The sequence below is a fragment of the Gorilla gorilla genome, chromosome 2 (assembly GCF_029281585.2).
Source record: "Gorilla gorilla gorilla isolate KB3781 chromosome 2, NHGRI_mGorGor1-v2.1_pri, whole genome shotgun sequence".
Classification (NCBI taxonomy): Eukaryota; Metazoa; Chordata; class Mammalia; order Primates; family Hominidae; genus Gorilla; species Gorilla gorilla.
This window is the reverse complement of record NC_086017.1, coordinates 120,340,447-120,356,444: the sequence shown is the minus strand read 5'-3', so window position 1 is coordinate 120,356,444 and position 15,998 is coordinate 120,340,447. Positions and strand designations below refer to the sequence as shown.

The 15,998-nt window shown below is 37.3% G+C and overlaps 1 protein-coding gene across 1 annotated transcript in view; it reads right to left on the bottom strand.

Annotated features, from left to right (window-relative positions):
* Positions 1–15,998, bottom strand: part of LOC134758013 (putative uncharacterized protein encoded by LINC00336) — an 85,465-nt gene that overhangs the window by 27,075 nt on the left and 42,392 nt on the right. The window contains exon 3 of the mRNA XM_063703531.1: positions 8,113–8,158. Within this exon, the coding sequence (XP_063559601.1) occupies positions 8,113–8,158 (46 nt within the window). The remainder of the gene's footprint in view (positions 1–8,112; positions 8,159–15,998) is intronic.

The window sequence follows — 15,998 nt, the reverse complement described above, 5'->3', positions numbered from 1 at the left end:
TCTATTGCAATGGAACAAGAAATGAATGGATTTAATAAGCGAACCAGCACTCTGCCCTGACATCTGAAATCCATCCCTCACTGACATCTAAACCCATAAACTTTGGAGAATTAATTCTTTAAAAGTCAGATAATGAGAAAGATGCCACAGTCTTGAAGAAAATAAAATAGGTTACTTCAGGACAAGAATCTCTTCTTTCCAAGGTATTCAAATCATTTATCAAAAAGTCTCAATATGAATTATGTCCAGCTTTACTACTGAATTTATTTTCTTTCTTTTCTACATAATAGAAGTCTCCAGGTTGGCCATTTATTCATTCAGCCGTTTAGCCAATAATTTGGTTTTTGATTTTTTTTTAATTTGGATTGAGGGGTACATGTGCAAATTTGTTACACGGATATATTGCATAATGATGAGGTTTGGGCTTCCAGTATACCCCTCACCCAAATAGTACACATTGTAATAAGTACAATCTTTTAACCCTCACCCCCACTCTCAACCTCTCCCGTTTTTGGAGTCCCCAGTATCTATTATTTCCATCTTTGTTTCCTTGTGTGCCCATTGTTTAGCTCTCACTTAAAAGTGAGAACGTGCGGTGTTTGATCTTCTGTTTCCATATTAATTCACTTAGGATAATGGCCTCTAGCTCCATCCATGTTGCTGCAAAGACCATGATTTCATTCTTTTTTACAATCATATGGTATTTCATGGTGTATGTATATTACATTTCCTTATCCAATCATATGCTGATAGACCTTAGGTTGATTCCATGACTTTGCTGTTGTGAATAGCACCACAGTAAACATAAAAGTGCAGGTGTTTTTTTATATAATAACTTCTTTTTTTGGGTAGATATCCAGAGGCATTGCTAGGTCAAATGGCAGTTCTATATTTAGTTCTTTGAGAAATTGCCATCCTGTTTTTCACAGATGTTGTACTAATTTACATTCTCATTAACAGTGTATAAGGTTTCACTTTTTTCTGCATCCATGCCAACATCTGTTGTTTTTCACTTTTTAATAATAGCCATTCTGACTGATGTGAGATGATATCTCATTGTGGTTTTAATTTACATTTCTCTGATGATTACTGTCGAGTATTTTTTCATATGTCTGTTGGACATTTGTATGTCTTCTTTTCAGAAGTGTCTATTCTCATCCTTTGCTCTTTTTTAAGGGGATTATTGGTTTTGTTGTTTTTTGTTGTTGTTGCTAACTGAGTTCCTTGTAGACTCTGCATATTAGTCCTTTGTCAGAGGCATAATTTGCAAATATTTTCTCCAATTCTGTAGGTTGTCTGTTTACTCTATTGGTTATTTATTTAGCTGTGCAGAAGCTTTTTAAATTCCGTTTCTCTTTCTGTTTTTGTTGCATTTGTTTTGGGGATCTTAGTCATAAATTCTTTGCACAGGCCAATGTCTAGGAATTTTTCCTACGTTTCCTTCTAGAATTTTTATAGTTTCAGATCTTATATTTAGATCTTTAATCCATCTTGAATTAATTTTTGTATATGGTGAGAGATAGGGGTCCAGTTTTATTCTTCTGCCAATCTTCCCAGCACGATTTATTAAATAGGGTGCCCTTTTGTAACTGTTTATTTTTGTTGACATTGTGAAAAATCAGCGGGTTGTAGATATGTGGCTTTACTTCCGGGTTCTCTGTTCTGTTTCATTGATCTCTGTGTCTATTTTTGAATAGTACCCTGCTGTTTTAGTAACTACAGCCTTGTAGTATAATCTGAAGTCAGGTAACATGATGCCTCTGGCTTTATTCTTTTTGCTTAGTACTGCTTTTGCTCTTCTGGCCCTTTTTTGGTTTCATATAAACTTTAGAATAATTTTTTCTAATTCTATGAAGAATGACATTAGTAACTTTATTTTTTTTTATTATACTTTAAGTTTTAGGGTACATGTGCACAATGTGCAGGTTTGTTACATATGTATACATGTGCCACGTTGGTGTACTGCACCCATTAACTCGTCATTTAACATTAGCTATATCTCCTAATGCTATCCCTCCCCACTCCCCCTACCCCACAACAGGCCCCAGTGTGTGATGTTCCCCTTCCTGTGTCCATGTGTTCTCATTGTTCAATTTCCACCTATGAGTCAGAACATGCGGTGTTTGGTTTTTTTGTCCTTGCAATAGTTTGCTGAGAATGATGGTTTCCAGCTTCATCCATATCCCTACAAAGGACATGAACTCATCATTTTTTATGGCTGCATAGTATTCCATGGTGTGTATGTGCCACATTTTCTTAATCCAGTCTATCATTGTTGGACATTTGGGTTGGTTCCTAGTCTTTTCTATTGTGAATAGTGCTGCAATAAATATACATGTGCATGTGTCTTTATGGCAGCATCATTTATAATCCTTTGGGTATATACCCAGTAATGGGATGGCTGGGTCAAATGGTATTTCTAGTTCTAGATCCCTGAGGAATCGCCACACTGACTTCCACAATGGTTGAACTAGTTTACAGTCCCACCAACAGTGTAAAAGTGTTCCTATTTCTCCACATCCTCTCCAGCACCTGTTGTTTCCTGACTTTTTAATGATCGCCATTCTAACTGGTGTGAGATGGTATCTCATTGTGGTGTTGATTTGCATTTCTCTGATGGCCAGTGATGATGAGCATTTTTTCATGTGTTTTTTTGGCTGCATAAATGTCTTCTTTTGAGACATGTCTGTTCATATCCTTTGCCCACTTTTTCATGGGGTTATTTGTTTTTTTCTTGTAAATTTGTTTGAGTTCATTGTAGATTCTGGATATTAGCCCTTTGTCAGATGAGTAGGTTGCAAAAATTTTCTCCCATTCTGTAGGTTGCCTGTTCACTCTGATGGTGGTTTCTTTTGCTGTGCAAAAGCTCTTTAGTTTAATTAGATCCCATTTGTCAATTTTGGACATTAGTAATTTTCTAAGGATTGCACTGAATCTGTAGATTGCACTGGGGACTATTGTCACTTTAATGATATTGATGCTTCCAATTCATAAGCATGGGATTTTTTTCTATTTGTTTGTGTCATCTATGAGTTCTTTCATCAGTGTTTTGTAGTTTTCCTTGTAGAGATCTTTCACCTCCTTTGGTTAATGTATTCCTAGGTATTTAATTCAGCCAACAGTTATTGAATGCTTATTTTATACCAGTCACTAATGAGAAGTACAGAGTTTACATTCCAGTGGGAAATACAGCAAGTAAATAAATTCTTTATTTAACCACATAAAGCTGCCATATCAGTGGATTTTTTTCAGTTGATTACTGATTTCATTTTTTTTGAGTTTTATGTAGCAGAAGATGATAAATTTAATGGAAAAAAACTAAAGTAGAAGAGAGAGCTAACTATTGATAGGTGATAGGGATGAAGATTTTAAACAGAGCAATCAGGTAGGGCTTCACTGAGTAGGGGATGGACGAGGACAAGAGAAGTACGGAAGACATCCAACCAGGTATTTGGAGAAAAAGAACCAGAGATAGAGGAGTGAATGTGTGCAAGAAGAAGGAGCAAGCAGTCTAGGATAAGCAGGGAGGTAAGTGTGACCAAAGGACAGTAATTAGATGGGGAGAGAAGCAGATGAGGTCAGAAAAGTAACAAGAGTCAGATAAAACAGGGCCTTGTAGATCATTATAATGACTTTGCCTTTTACTCAGTGTGACGTAAAAGGTCATTAGAGACTCTTGAGCAAAGCAGTGAAAGAATATGACTTTTGTAAAGATCACTGACAGCTGTGTTGAGACTAGACTGTAATGGATAGTGAGAATGTGTTAACAGGCTTTTCAACTGCAGTGAGAAATGATGGTGGCTCAGACCAGGATGGTTATAGCAAAGGTGGCAAAATGTTTCTAGAATATTGGAAAGGTACATAGTGCAGGGTTGCCCAGTGGAAAAGATATGAAGTGAGAAAGAGCCAAGGATAACCCAAATGTATTTGATCTAAGCAACTGCAAGAATGATGTTGTCGCTAGAGTGTGAAGAGATGGATGTGAAGACTGGGGAGAAAGATTAAGAGTTCTGTTATGGCCATGTTAAGTTTGAGGTTTGCATTAGTCAGACAAGTGGTGAAGTAAAATGAAATATTACATATAGAATTAGGACGTCAGAACCCAGGAACTATTTCCAGTTTATCTATAAACCTATGGGGAGAACTAGAACTAAAAGGTATGTGTATGTGTTTTAAGAAAAGAGAAATAACAGCACCTTTTATGCTGATGGGAAAAATCTAGTAGAGATAATTTTTCAGGAAAATTGTCCTTTTATTGTGTGAATTATTATTAACAATATCTTGTAGACTCAGTTTCCACATTGGTGAAATGAGAAATTCAGAATATGATGTCTAGGATCCAATGGTCTATGTTGTATTTGTCAAAGGAAGTATTCTTCATTACTCTAGTGGCCTGTATATGAAACATTTCATTTGGAAATGGAATTTTGTACTAGACTGTAGTGGGTGGTAGAATACCTGAGCAGAACTTTAATCCCCATTTTTTTAGTATATAGCATTTCAGTTTTCCCTTCACTATCTTTATTGTATTCCCTATTTCTTCCTCAGAATCAACCCCAAAGGACAATGTAATGTTTCTCTTATGATTTATCTATGTTGCATTAAATCACCTGTGAAAGCAACTAGGCATTACCTGGAGCTTAAACATCACCTTTGATCATATAGAGAGTCTCAGTGCAGTTCTATTGTGATAAAGAGAGATGACCAATTCCCTCAGTTCTATCTCAGCATTTTTGTATGAAGAGTTTTAACTTCTTCTACCTAGTAATTTCCTATTTTCTTGAAATCCGTATCATTCTTTTCTCAAATCCCAGAGCAGCTCATTATTATCGCCATTGAAAAACAGTTTGTTAATAACTGTATTGGTTCATAAACATGAATATATAAAAACACATGAGTTTTTAATGTGTATGAGAGAGAAAGGGAGAACACTGGTCACCACTGGCAGTAACTGAGACCCCAAACACTCTTTCTAAGGTAGAACTTTAGGGAAAGAATTGAGAAATTATCTAACCTTTTTTGTGAAGTTTATTTTGGATAACCAAAGGGATATAACTAAAGAATGAAACTTCTCTACAAAATGTTTATAGCTTAAAAAAACAGCTGGTGAAAAAAATAAATGAAAGTTCCACAGTGAACTTATACTTGAGAGAAACAGTGTCACCATGTGAATTTCAATGATTAATCTTTGCATCATTAAAGTAGGGCTACCAAAAATATATGCTTCATGACATGAAACAAAGGCAGCATCCAAGACCACTTGTGAAGTGTCATCCAAGACCATTTATGAAGTGTCACTTATGAATAGTCTGTTTTCACACTGCTATAAAGAACTGCCTGAGACTGGGTAATTTATAAAGAAAAGAGGTTTAATGGACTCACAGTTCTGCATGGCTGAGGAGGCCTGAGGAAACTTACAATTGTGGTAGAAGGTAAAGGGGAAGCAAGGCATGTCTTATATGGCAGCAGGAGAGAGAAAGAGAAGGGGGAGGTACTACACATGTTTAAATGATTAGATCTTGTGAAAATTCATTCACTATCACAAGACCAGCAAGGGGGAAATCCACCCCCATGATCCAATCACCTCCCACCAGGCCCCTCCCCTAACATGTGGGGATTACAATTCAACATGACATTTGGGTGGGGACACAGAGCCAAACCAAAAATGATGGACCTAAATCTACTCAAATCTTTAGTTCTAACTAATGAGTTCCATGTCAAAAGAAATTTTTTAAAGATTAAAGATTTAGGCCAGGCACAGTGGCTCAAGCCTGTAATACCAACACTTTGGGAGGTCAAGGGGGGCAGATCACTTGAGCCCAAGAGTTCAAGACCAGCCTGGGTAAAATAGCAAAATCCTGTCTCTACAAAAACACACAAAAATTAGCCAGGCATGGCGGTGGTATGCACCTGTATTCCAAGCCACTCAGGAGGCTGAGGTGGGAGGATTTCTTGAGCCCAGGTGGTCAAGGCTGTAGTGAGCTGTGAAGCCATGATCATGCCACTGCACTCCAGCCTGGGCAACAGAGTGAGACCCTGTCTCAAAAAACATAAATAAATAAAACAAAAATTAAAGACTTAATAGCCAAATACAAATGGTAGAACTCATTTAGATATTCATTTGAATACATCAATCAGTTTAAAAATTGGTTCAGACAATGTGCTAAATTTGAATATGGGTTGGCTATTGAATGTTGCAAGGAAATTTCATTAAATTTGGCAAATGTGATAATGACGTTATGGCTATATTTTCAAAAATTCATGTAACTCTAGAAATATATTCTGAGTTATGTTAGGGAAATTACATAATGTCTGAGATTTGCTTTAAATATTTTAGCAAAAAAGAAGAGGAGGAGGAGAAGAAGAAAGGAGGATAGAAGAAGGAAGGGGCAAATTCTTGATAATTATAAAATCTAGGCAATTGAGATACAGGGGTTCAGTATAGTATTTCCTCTACCTTTGTGGCATGTTTGAAGGTTGTTTTTTTTTTAATAATAAGCATTCTATACACCATCTCCTCTTTCAATCCCATCTCTTCTCCCAGAAAATCCTTCCTATCCTTTGCTTTTTCCACATACCTAAGAAGCCAAAACAACTCCCTATTCCCTACTCTTGGATATTCTGTGCTTCTACATGATATTCCTGCTGCCCGTATTCCCTACAACCACCACAAAAACTCCTACTGACCCTTCAAAGCCCAGCTCTCCTATTAATCTTCCTATTCCCCACACACGCCTACCTGAGTTCTACCTCAGGGTGATTTGTGTTTGCTTACCGTCTCTCTCCCCCTAACTAGAATGTCAGCTCCATGACAGTGTGGCTGCTTTGTTGACACGGCAGGATATTAATAGTCCCAAAACGGTGCCAGGAGCACACTAAGAACGCAATAAATATGTGTTGAATTAATGAATGAATGAATGCCACTCTTAAGTGAAGTTATTCTTTACCCTTTTAACTGAATTTGGCACTTCATTTGTACTCTTCTGGTCCTTTTTCTTTGTTCATATCTTGTTATTTTAAATTTAATTGTTAATATATTTCTAGCTGACTAATACGAGTTTCTTGAGGAAGGAATGGTGTTTTTATTCACCATGATGACTCTGACAGTGCCAAGCAGAGAGTAGAGGAGCAGCAATTACATACTGAATAAACGAAGGACAATTTTAGAGCTTCACAATTCTTTTATGCTCCATCCTTGGTATTATTTCCCACACCACAATTTATGGAGAGATAGATGTGAGATTTTGAGTTCCAGAAATGCTAAACTGAACTGATCATCTTCTACCATCTTAGAAAAGAAACTTTGACTTTACCATCATGTTTGTTTCTATTGGGTGCATGCATACTATTGTCCTGTGTTATAATATTTACAAAACAAGAGATTAGGAAATGTGTGCATGTGTGTGTATGTGTCTGTCTCTCTGTCTTGTCTGTAAATTTAAAAAAAGAGAAAGATGTAAAATATTTTTGCCTAATCTTTGAAGTTGAAGATGGATAAACTTCATAAGCCAATATTTTTATCCTTAGATATGCACCCCTAGAAGACTTATAGTACACATGTACCAGGGGCTATGCATAGATACATTCACAATAGCATGGTTTGTAATAGCTAAACCATGGGAAAATGCAAATTTCATCAACAGAAGAATGGATAAATCAACAGGTGCATATTCAGGTAACATTAATAAAATGATCTGTATCAGTGAAATTGAATGAAATTCATCCATACACAGCAACATAGACCAATGCTTTTCAACTGAAGGAATCTGCCACCCCAACTCAAACTCAAACACCCAGGTGACATTTGGCAATGTCTGGACACACCTGTGATTGCCACGGCTAGGGTCAAGTCACTGGCATCTAATGGCTAGAGACTAGTTATGCACCTAACATCCTATGATGCACAGGACAGCCTCTCACAACAAAGGATCGTCCAGTCCAAAATTTCAGTAGTGTGGAGGTTGAGAAACCCTAACCTAGGTAAATCACAAAGGCATACTACTGAGCAAAAAAAAGCAAGTCACAGAAATATCATATATAATTGAAACATATATCATTTAATAAAGTTTTGGTAAACAAGAAAAATTTTAAATATATTATTTTAAAACTCACACTTATGTGGTGAAATTATGAAGAAAAGCAAGGGAATAATAAACACCTGGAAGAGAATAAAAAGGATTGAATTAGGGAAGGACGCCAAGGAACATCAAAGATACTGGCATAGGGGTGGATGTTTTATTATTCTTATTTAAGAATATAAGCATATCTGCCAAGCAAATGGAAAACAAAAAAAGGCAGGGGTTGCAATCCTAGTCTCTGATAAAACAGACTTTAAACCAACAAAGATCAAAAGAGACAAAGAAGGCCATTACATAATGGTAAAGGGATCAATTCAACAAGAACAGCTAACTATCCTAAATATATATGCACCCAATACAGGAGCACCCAGATTCATAAAGCAAGTCCTGAGTGACCTGCAAAGAGACTTAGACTCCCACACATTAATAATGGGAGACTTTAACACCCCATTGTCAACATTAGACAGATCAACGAGACAGAAAGTCAACAAGGATACCCAGGAATTGAACTCAGCTCTGCACCAAGTGGACCTAATAGACATCTGCAGAACTCTCCACCCAAAATCAACAGAATATACATTTTTTTCAGCACCACACCACACCTATTCCAAAATTGACCACACAGTTGGAAGTAAAGCTCTCCTCAGCAAATGTAAACGAACAGAAATCATAACAAACTCTCTCTCAGACCACAGTGCAATCAAAGTAGAACTCAGGATTAAGAATCTCACTCAAAGCCGCTCAACTACATGGAAACTGAACAACCTGCTCCTGAATGACTACTGGGTACATAACGAAATGAAGGCAGAAATAAAGATGTTCTTTGAAACCAACGAGAACAAAGACACAACATACCAGAATCTCTGGGACACATTAAAAGCAGTGTGCAGAGGGAAATTTATAGCACTAAATGCCCACAAGAGAAAGCAGGAAAGATCCAAAACTGACACCCTAACATCACAATTAAAAGAACTAGAAAAGCAAGAGCAAACACATTCAAAAGCTAGCAGAAGGCAAGAAATAACTAAAATCAGAGCAGAACTGAAGGAAATACAGACACAAAAAACCCTTAAAAAATTAATGAATCCAGGAGCTGGTTTTTTGAAAGGATCAACAAAATTGATAGACCGCTAGCAAGACTAATAAAGAAAAAAAGAGAGAAGAATCAAATAGACACAATAAAAAATGATAAAGGGGATATCACCACCAATCCCACAGAAATACAAACTACCATCAGAGAATACTACAAACACCTCTATGCAAATAAACTAGAAAATCTAGAAGAAATGGATAAATTCCTCGACACATACACCCTCCCAAGACTAAACCAGGAAGAAGTTGAATCTCTGAATAGACCAATAACAGGAGCTGAAATTGTGGCAATAATCAATACTTTACCAACCAAAAAGAGTCCAGGACCAGATGCATTCATAGCCGAATTCTACCAGAGGTACAAGGAGGAACTGGTACCATTCCTTCTGAAACTATTCCAATCAATAGAAAAAGAGGGAATCCTCCCTAACTCATTTTATGAGGCCAGCATCATTCTGATACCAAAGCCGGGCAGAGACACAACCAAAAAAGAGAATTTTAGACCAATATCCGTGATGAACATTGATGCAAAAATCCTCAATAAAATACTGGCAAACCGAATCCAGCAGCACATCAAAAAGCTTATCCACCATGATCAAGTGGGCTTCATCCCTGGGATGCAAGGCTGGTTCAGTACACGCAAATCAATAAATGTAATCCAGCATATAAAGAGAGCCAAAGACAAAAACCACATGATTATCTCAATAGATGCAGAAAAAGCCTTTGACAAAATTCAACAACCCTTCATGCTAAAAACTCTCAATAAATTAGGTATTGATGGGACATATTTCAAAATAATAAGAGCTATCTATGACAAACCCACAGCCAATATCATACTGAATGGGCAAAAACTGGAAGCATTCCCTTTGAAAACTGGCACAAGACAGGCATGCCCTCTCTCACCACTCCTATTCAACATAGTGTTGGAAGTTCTGGCCAGGGCAATTAGGCAGGAGAAGGAAATAAAGGGTATTCAATTAGGAAAAGAGGAAGTCAAATTGTCCCTGTTCGCAGACGACATGATTGTATATCTAGAAAACCCCATTGTCTCAGCCCAAAATCTCCTTAAGCTGATAAGCAACTTCAGCAAAGTCTCAGGATACAAAATCAATGTTCAGAAATCACAAGCATTCTTATACACCAACAACAGACAAACAGAGAGCCAAATCATGAGTGAACTCCCATTCACAATTGCTTCAAAGAGAATAAAATACCTAGCAATCCAACTTACAAGGGATGTAAAGGACCTCTTCAAGGAGAACTACAAACTACTGCTCAAGGAAATAAAAGAGGATACAAACAAATGGAAGAACATTCCATGCTCATGGGTAGGAAGAATCAATATCGTGAAAATGGCCATACTGCCCAAGGTAATTTACAGATTCAATGCCATCCCCATGAAGCTACCAATGACTTTCTTCACAGAATTGGAAAAAACTACTTTAAACTTCATATGGAACCAAAAAAGAGCCCGCATCGCCAAGTCAATCCTAAGCCAAAAGAACAAAGCTGGAGGCATCACACTACCTGACTTCAAACTATACTACAAGGCTACAGTAACCAAAACAGCATGGTACTGGTACCAAAACAGAGATATAGATCAATGGAACAGAACAGAGCCCTCAGAAATAACGCCACATACCTACAACTATCTGATCTTTGACAAACCTGAGAAAAACAAGCAATGGGGAAAGGATTCCCTATTTAATAAATGGTGCTGGGAAAACTGGCTAGCCATATGTAGAAAGCTGAAACTGGATCCCTTCGTTACACCTTATACAAAAATCAATTCAAGATGGATTAAAGATTTAAACATTAGACCTAAAACCATAAAAACCCTAGAAGAAAACCTAGGCATTACCATTCAGGACATAGGCATGGGCAAGGACTTCATGTCCAAAACACCAAAAGCAATGGCAACAAAAGACAAAATTCACAAATGGGATCTAATTAAACTAAAGAGCTTCTGCACAGTAAAAGAAACTACCATCAGAGTGAACAGGCAACCTACAAAATGGGAGAAAATTTTCACAACCTACTCATCTGACAAAGGGCTAATATCCAGAATCTACAATGAACTCAAACAAATTTACAACAAAAAAACAAACAACCCCATCAAAAAGTGGGCGAAGGACATGAACAGACACTTCTCAAAAGAAGACATTTATGCAGCCAAAAGACACATGAAAAAATGCTCATCATCACTGGCCATCAGAGAAATGCAAATCAAAGCCACTATGAGATACCATCTCCCACCAGTTAGAATGGCGATCATTAAAAAGTCAGGAAACAACAGGTGCTGGAGAGGATGTGGAGAAATAGGAACACTTTTACACTGTTGGTGGGACTGTAAACTAGTTCAACCATTGTGGAAGTCAGTGTGGCGATTCCTCAGGGATCTAGAACTAGAAATACCATTTGACTCAGCCATCCCATTACTGGGTATATACCCAAATGACTATAAATCATGCTGCTATAAAGACACATGCACACATACATTTATTGCAGCATTATTAACAACAGCAAAGACTTGGAACCAACCCAAATGTCCAACGATGATAGACTGGATTAAGAAAATGTGGCACATATACACCATGGAATACTATGCAGCCATAAAAAATGATGAGTTCATGTTCTTTGTAGGGACATGGATGAAATTGGAAATCATCATTCTCAGTAAACTATCGCAAGAACAAAACACCAAACACCGCATATTCTCACTCATAGGTGGGAATTGAACAATGAGATCACATGGACACAGGAAGGGGAATATCACACTCAGGGGACTGTGGTGGGGTGGGGGGAGGGGGGAGGGATAGCATTGGGAGATATACCTAATGCTGGATGACGAGTTAGTGGGTGCAGCGCACCAGCATGGCACATGTATACATATGTAACTAACCTGCACAATGTGCACATGTACCCTAAAACTTAAAGTATAATAAAAATTAAAAAAAAAAAAATGTGGCACATACATACCATGGAATACTATGCAGCCATAAAAAAGGATGAGTTCATGTCCTTTGTAGGGACATGGATGAAACTGGAAATCATCATTCTCAGCAAGCTATCGCAAGGACAAAAAACCAAACACCACATGTTCTCACTCACAGGTGGGAATTGAACAACGAGAACACATGGACACAGGAAGGGGAACATCACACACCGGGGACTGTTGTGGGGTGGGGGGAGGGGGGAGGGATAGCATTAGGAGATATAGCTAATGCTAAATGACGAGTTAATGGGTGCAGTACACCAACATGGCACATGTATACATATGTAACAAACCTGCACATTGTGCACATGTACCCTAAAACTTCAAGTATAATAATAATAAAATAAAATAAATAAATAAATAAATAAAAATGCAATGCTTCTCTCAAAAAAAAAGAATATAAGCACAAGATAAGCATAGGGGTGGATGTTTTGTTACTCTTAATGTTTATTATGTCATATATGTGTTCTTTTGTATGACTGATTTTTACATAGGTTTTTTTAGAAGAGGAATATATCAAGAACAGGGCTTTAGAATAAACAGGAAATAATTACAGGCAAGGAACATTTCCAAGATCAACTTGTGCAGGCTGTGTCCACTTTGAGATAAATGTATTTACATTGCAAGTAGAATGATTGTATTCATATTTCTAAATATTTTTCCTCAATATTTCTGCTTGTGGCAAACTAAATTACATTAATTTTTTTCACTATATTGGTAAGTCCCCAGAAGGTTTCTGGTAACACCACAATTTTCTCTTACCAAAAGAAAAATAATAAGCTGAACATAGCTCTAATAATCTGTGCAGAGAAAATATGTAGATAAAAGAATAAGTCAAATAGTTGATACAAGCAGCAAAATATAATCTCTCAGAATCTCTGCAGGACAAACAACCAGTTGCTTCCACATATAATTTGCAAGGAAATAAATAAATAAATAAAGGGAGGGGAAAAAGGAAGATGAGGAAGAGGGGAATCTACTAATTAAAAGACATGTAAGAGTTAGATCAACCAAGGGAGGGCAACCTTATTTGTCCAAAAAAAAATTTTTAAAAGAAGTAGATAAGAAAGAGATTTTAAATATTTACTAGATAAATTATTTCTTTAAGGAGTTATTTTTATTAGTAATTGATGTGGTTTGGCTGTGTCCCCACCCAAATCTCATCTTGAATTCCCAAGTGTTGTGGGAGGGACCTGGTGGGAGGTGGTTGAATCCACCGAAGAACTCTGCCTCAGAGTCAGGTCTTTCACAAGCTGTTCTTGTGACGGTGAGTGGGTCTCACGAGATCTGATGGTTTTAAAAACGGAAGTCTCCCTGCACAAGCTCTCTTGTCTGCTGCCATGTGAGATGTGCCTTTCGCCTTCCAAAAAGACTGTGAGGCCTCCCCAGTCACGTGGAACTGTGAGTCCACTAAATCTCTTTCTTTTGTAAATTGCCCAGTCTCAGGTATGTCTTCACCAGCAGCATGAAAACAGACTAATACAGTGATAATAGTGTTTTGTGAGAAGGATAACTTTTTATATTTTTAATTTTCATTTTTAATTTTTGTGGGTACAAAGTAGGTGTATATATTTATGGGCTCTATGAGATATTTTGATACAGAAATACAATGTGTAATAACCACATCAGGGTAAATGGGGTATCCAGCCCCTCAGGCATTTATTCTTAGTGTCAGCCCAAATAGCTCTTTTAATTATTTATAAATGTATAATTAAATTATTATTGACTATAGTCACTCTGTTGTGCTAGCAAATACTGTCTAACTCATTCTATTTTTTTGTACCAATTAATCATCCCCACTTCCCCCTACACACACCCTCCCACTACCCTTCTCAGCCTCTGGTAACCATCCTTCTACTCTCTATCTCCATGAGTCATATTGCTTTAATTGTTTAGTTCACACAAATAAGTGAGAAAATGTGAAGTTTGTCTTTCTGTGCCAGTCTTATTTCACTTACATAATGAACTCCAGTTCCTACCATGTGATTGCAAATGACAGAATCTCATTCTTTTTTATGGCTGAAAAGTACTACATTGTGTATAAGTACCAAATTTTCTTTATCCATTTGTCTGTTGATGAACACAGATTGCTTCCGAATCTTAGCTATTGTGAATAGTGCTGCAATAAACACAGGAATACAGATATCTCTTTGATATACTGTTTTCCTTTCTTTTGGGTATATACCTAGCAGTGAAATGGCAGGATCATATGGTAGCTCAATTTTTAGGTTTTTGAGGAACCTCTAAACTGTTCTCCATAGTGGTTGTACTAATTTACATTTCCACAAACAATGTACAAGAGTTCCCTTTTCTCTATATCCCTGCCAGCATTTGTTATTGTCTGGCTTTTGAATAAAAGCCATTTTTAGTATGCATATTAATTTTAACATAAATTTTTGGCATGAAACATTCAAGTAAAATGGACACTTCCAAAAGATATTCAATGAGATGTTCAATGGCGTTACACCATCCTGTGGAGCTACAGATTCACCTCATCCAAATTTGAGAAAAGCAATAAAGAAAACACCTACTTCTGATGGCACCACTAGCCGTGACACCAGAGTCCACAAGCAGCAGTGTCACCAGCACATACTGCAAGCCTCAAGCTCCCATGGATGTCCCAGGCATATCTCTGGACTAGTTCAGTGGCATAATCGAGGGCACATTTTCCACCTGCACAGCCCCAGCCTGGTTCTCCTGGCTTCCCAGTGTCTCTGTGAACTACCCAGTATAACTACTTTTCTTATTCTGATGTATTTCTATAAATTCCTTTTGCACTTGTATCTGTTAGAGCTGGCTTCTGTTACTTACAACAAGAACCCTGACCAATGTGCCATCTCACTAGCAGGCAGAGTTCTTCAGTGGTAGAAACCCCCCAGAATCCAGGAAACAGAATTGTCCAGAAATTTCTCAGGGAATTTCTCATAGCAACTGATGGCACTAGTCAAGGGATTTATGACCAGATTGCACTCTATTTTATCTGCTGTGTTATTCACCAAGACATATTAGGGTTTGTCCTCCACAAGAATCCATGTTTCTAAGTTATAGGGTTAATCAGTACACTCTCCAGCCCACCTCACTTTTGTGACATATGACAAATGGCAATAGGGTTAGCTTGTTTCTTCTGAAAATCCTCCAGTACTACCACCATCCCCAAAAATGCAGTGGAGGAAGGGAGAAAATAAAGGATTTCATCAGAGGACACTTGATGTCTGTTATATTATTCTTCACCTTTGTGATGTCTTACAAAACAAATACCCAAAATAAAGTCCCAATTTAACATCTTTTAATACTCCTATCCAGACCAAAACATGCTTCCCTTCAATAAAAGCCATTTTAACTGGGATGAAATTATTATTGTTATTATTTTTATTATTATACTTTAAGTTTTAGGGTACATGTGCACAATGTGCAGGTTAGTTACATATGTATACATGTGCCATGCTGGTGTGCTGCACCCATTAACTCGTCATTTAGCATTAGGTATATCTCCTAAAGCTATCCCTCCCTCCTCCCCCCACCCAACTGGGATGAAATTATATCTCATTGTAGTTTCAATTTGTATTTCTCTACTGATCAATGATAATGATCAGCTTTTCACATAACGGTTCACCATTTGTATGTCTTCTTTTGAGAAATGTCTATTCAAATCTGTTGCCCATTTTTAAATCAAATTATTAGTTTTTTTTCCTGTACAGTTGTTTGAGCTTCTTATATATTCTGGTTATTAATGCTTTGTTAGGGCTGGGAGCAGTGGCTTACACCTATAATCCCAGCACTTTGGGAGGCTGAGGCAGGCAGATCACCTGAGATCAGGAGTTCAAGACCAGCCT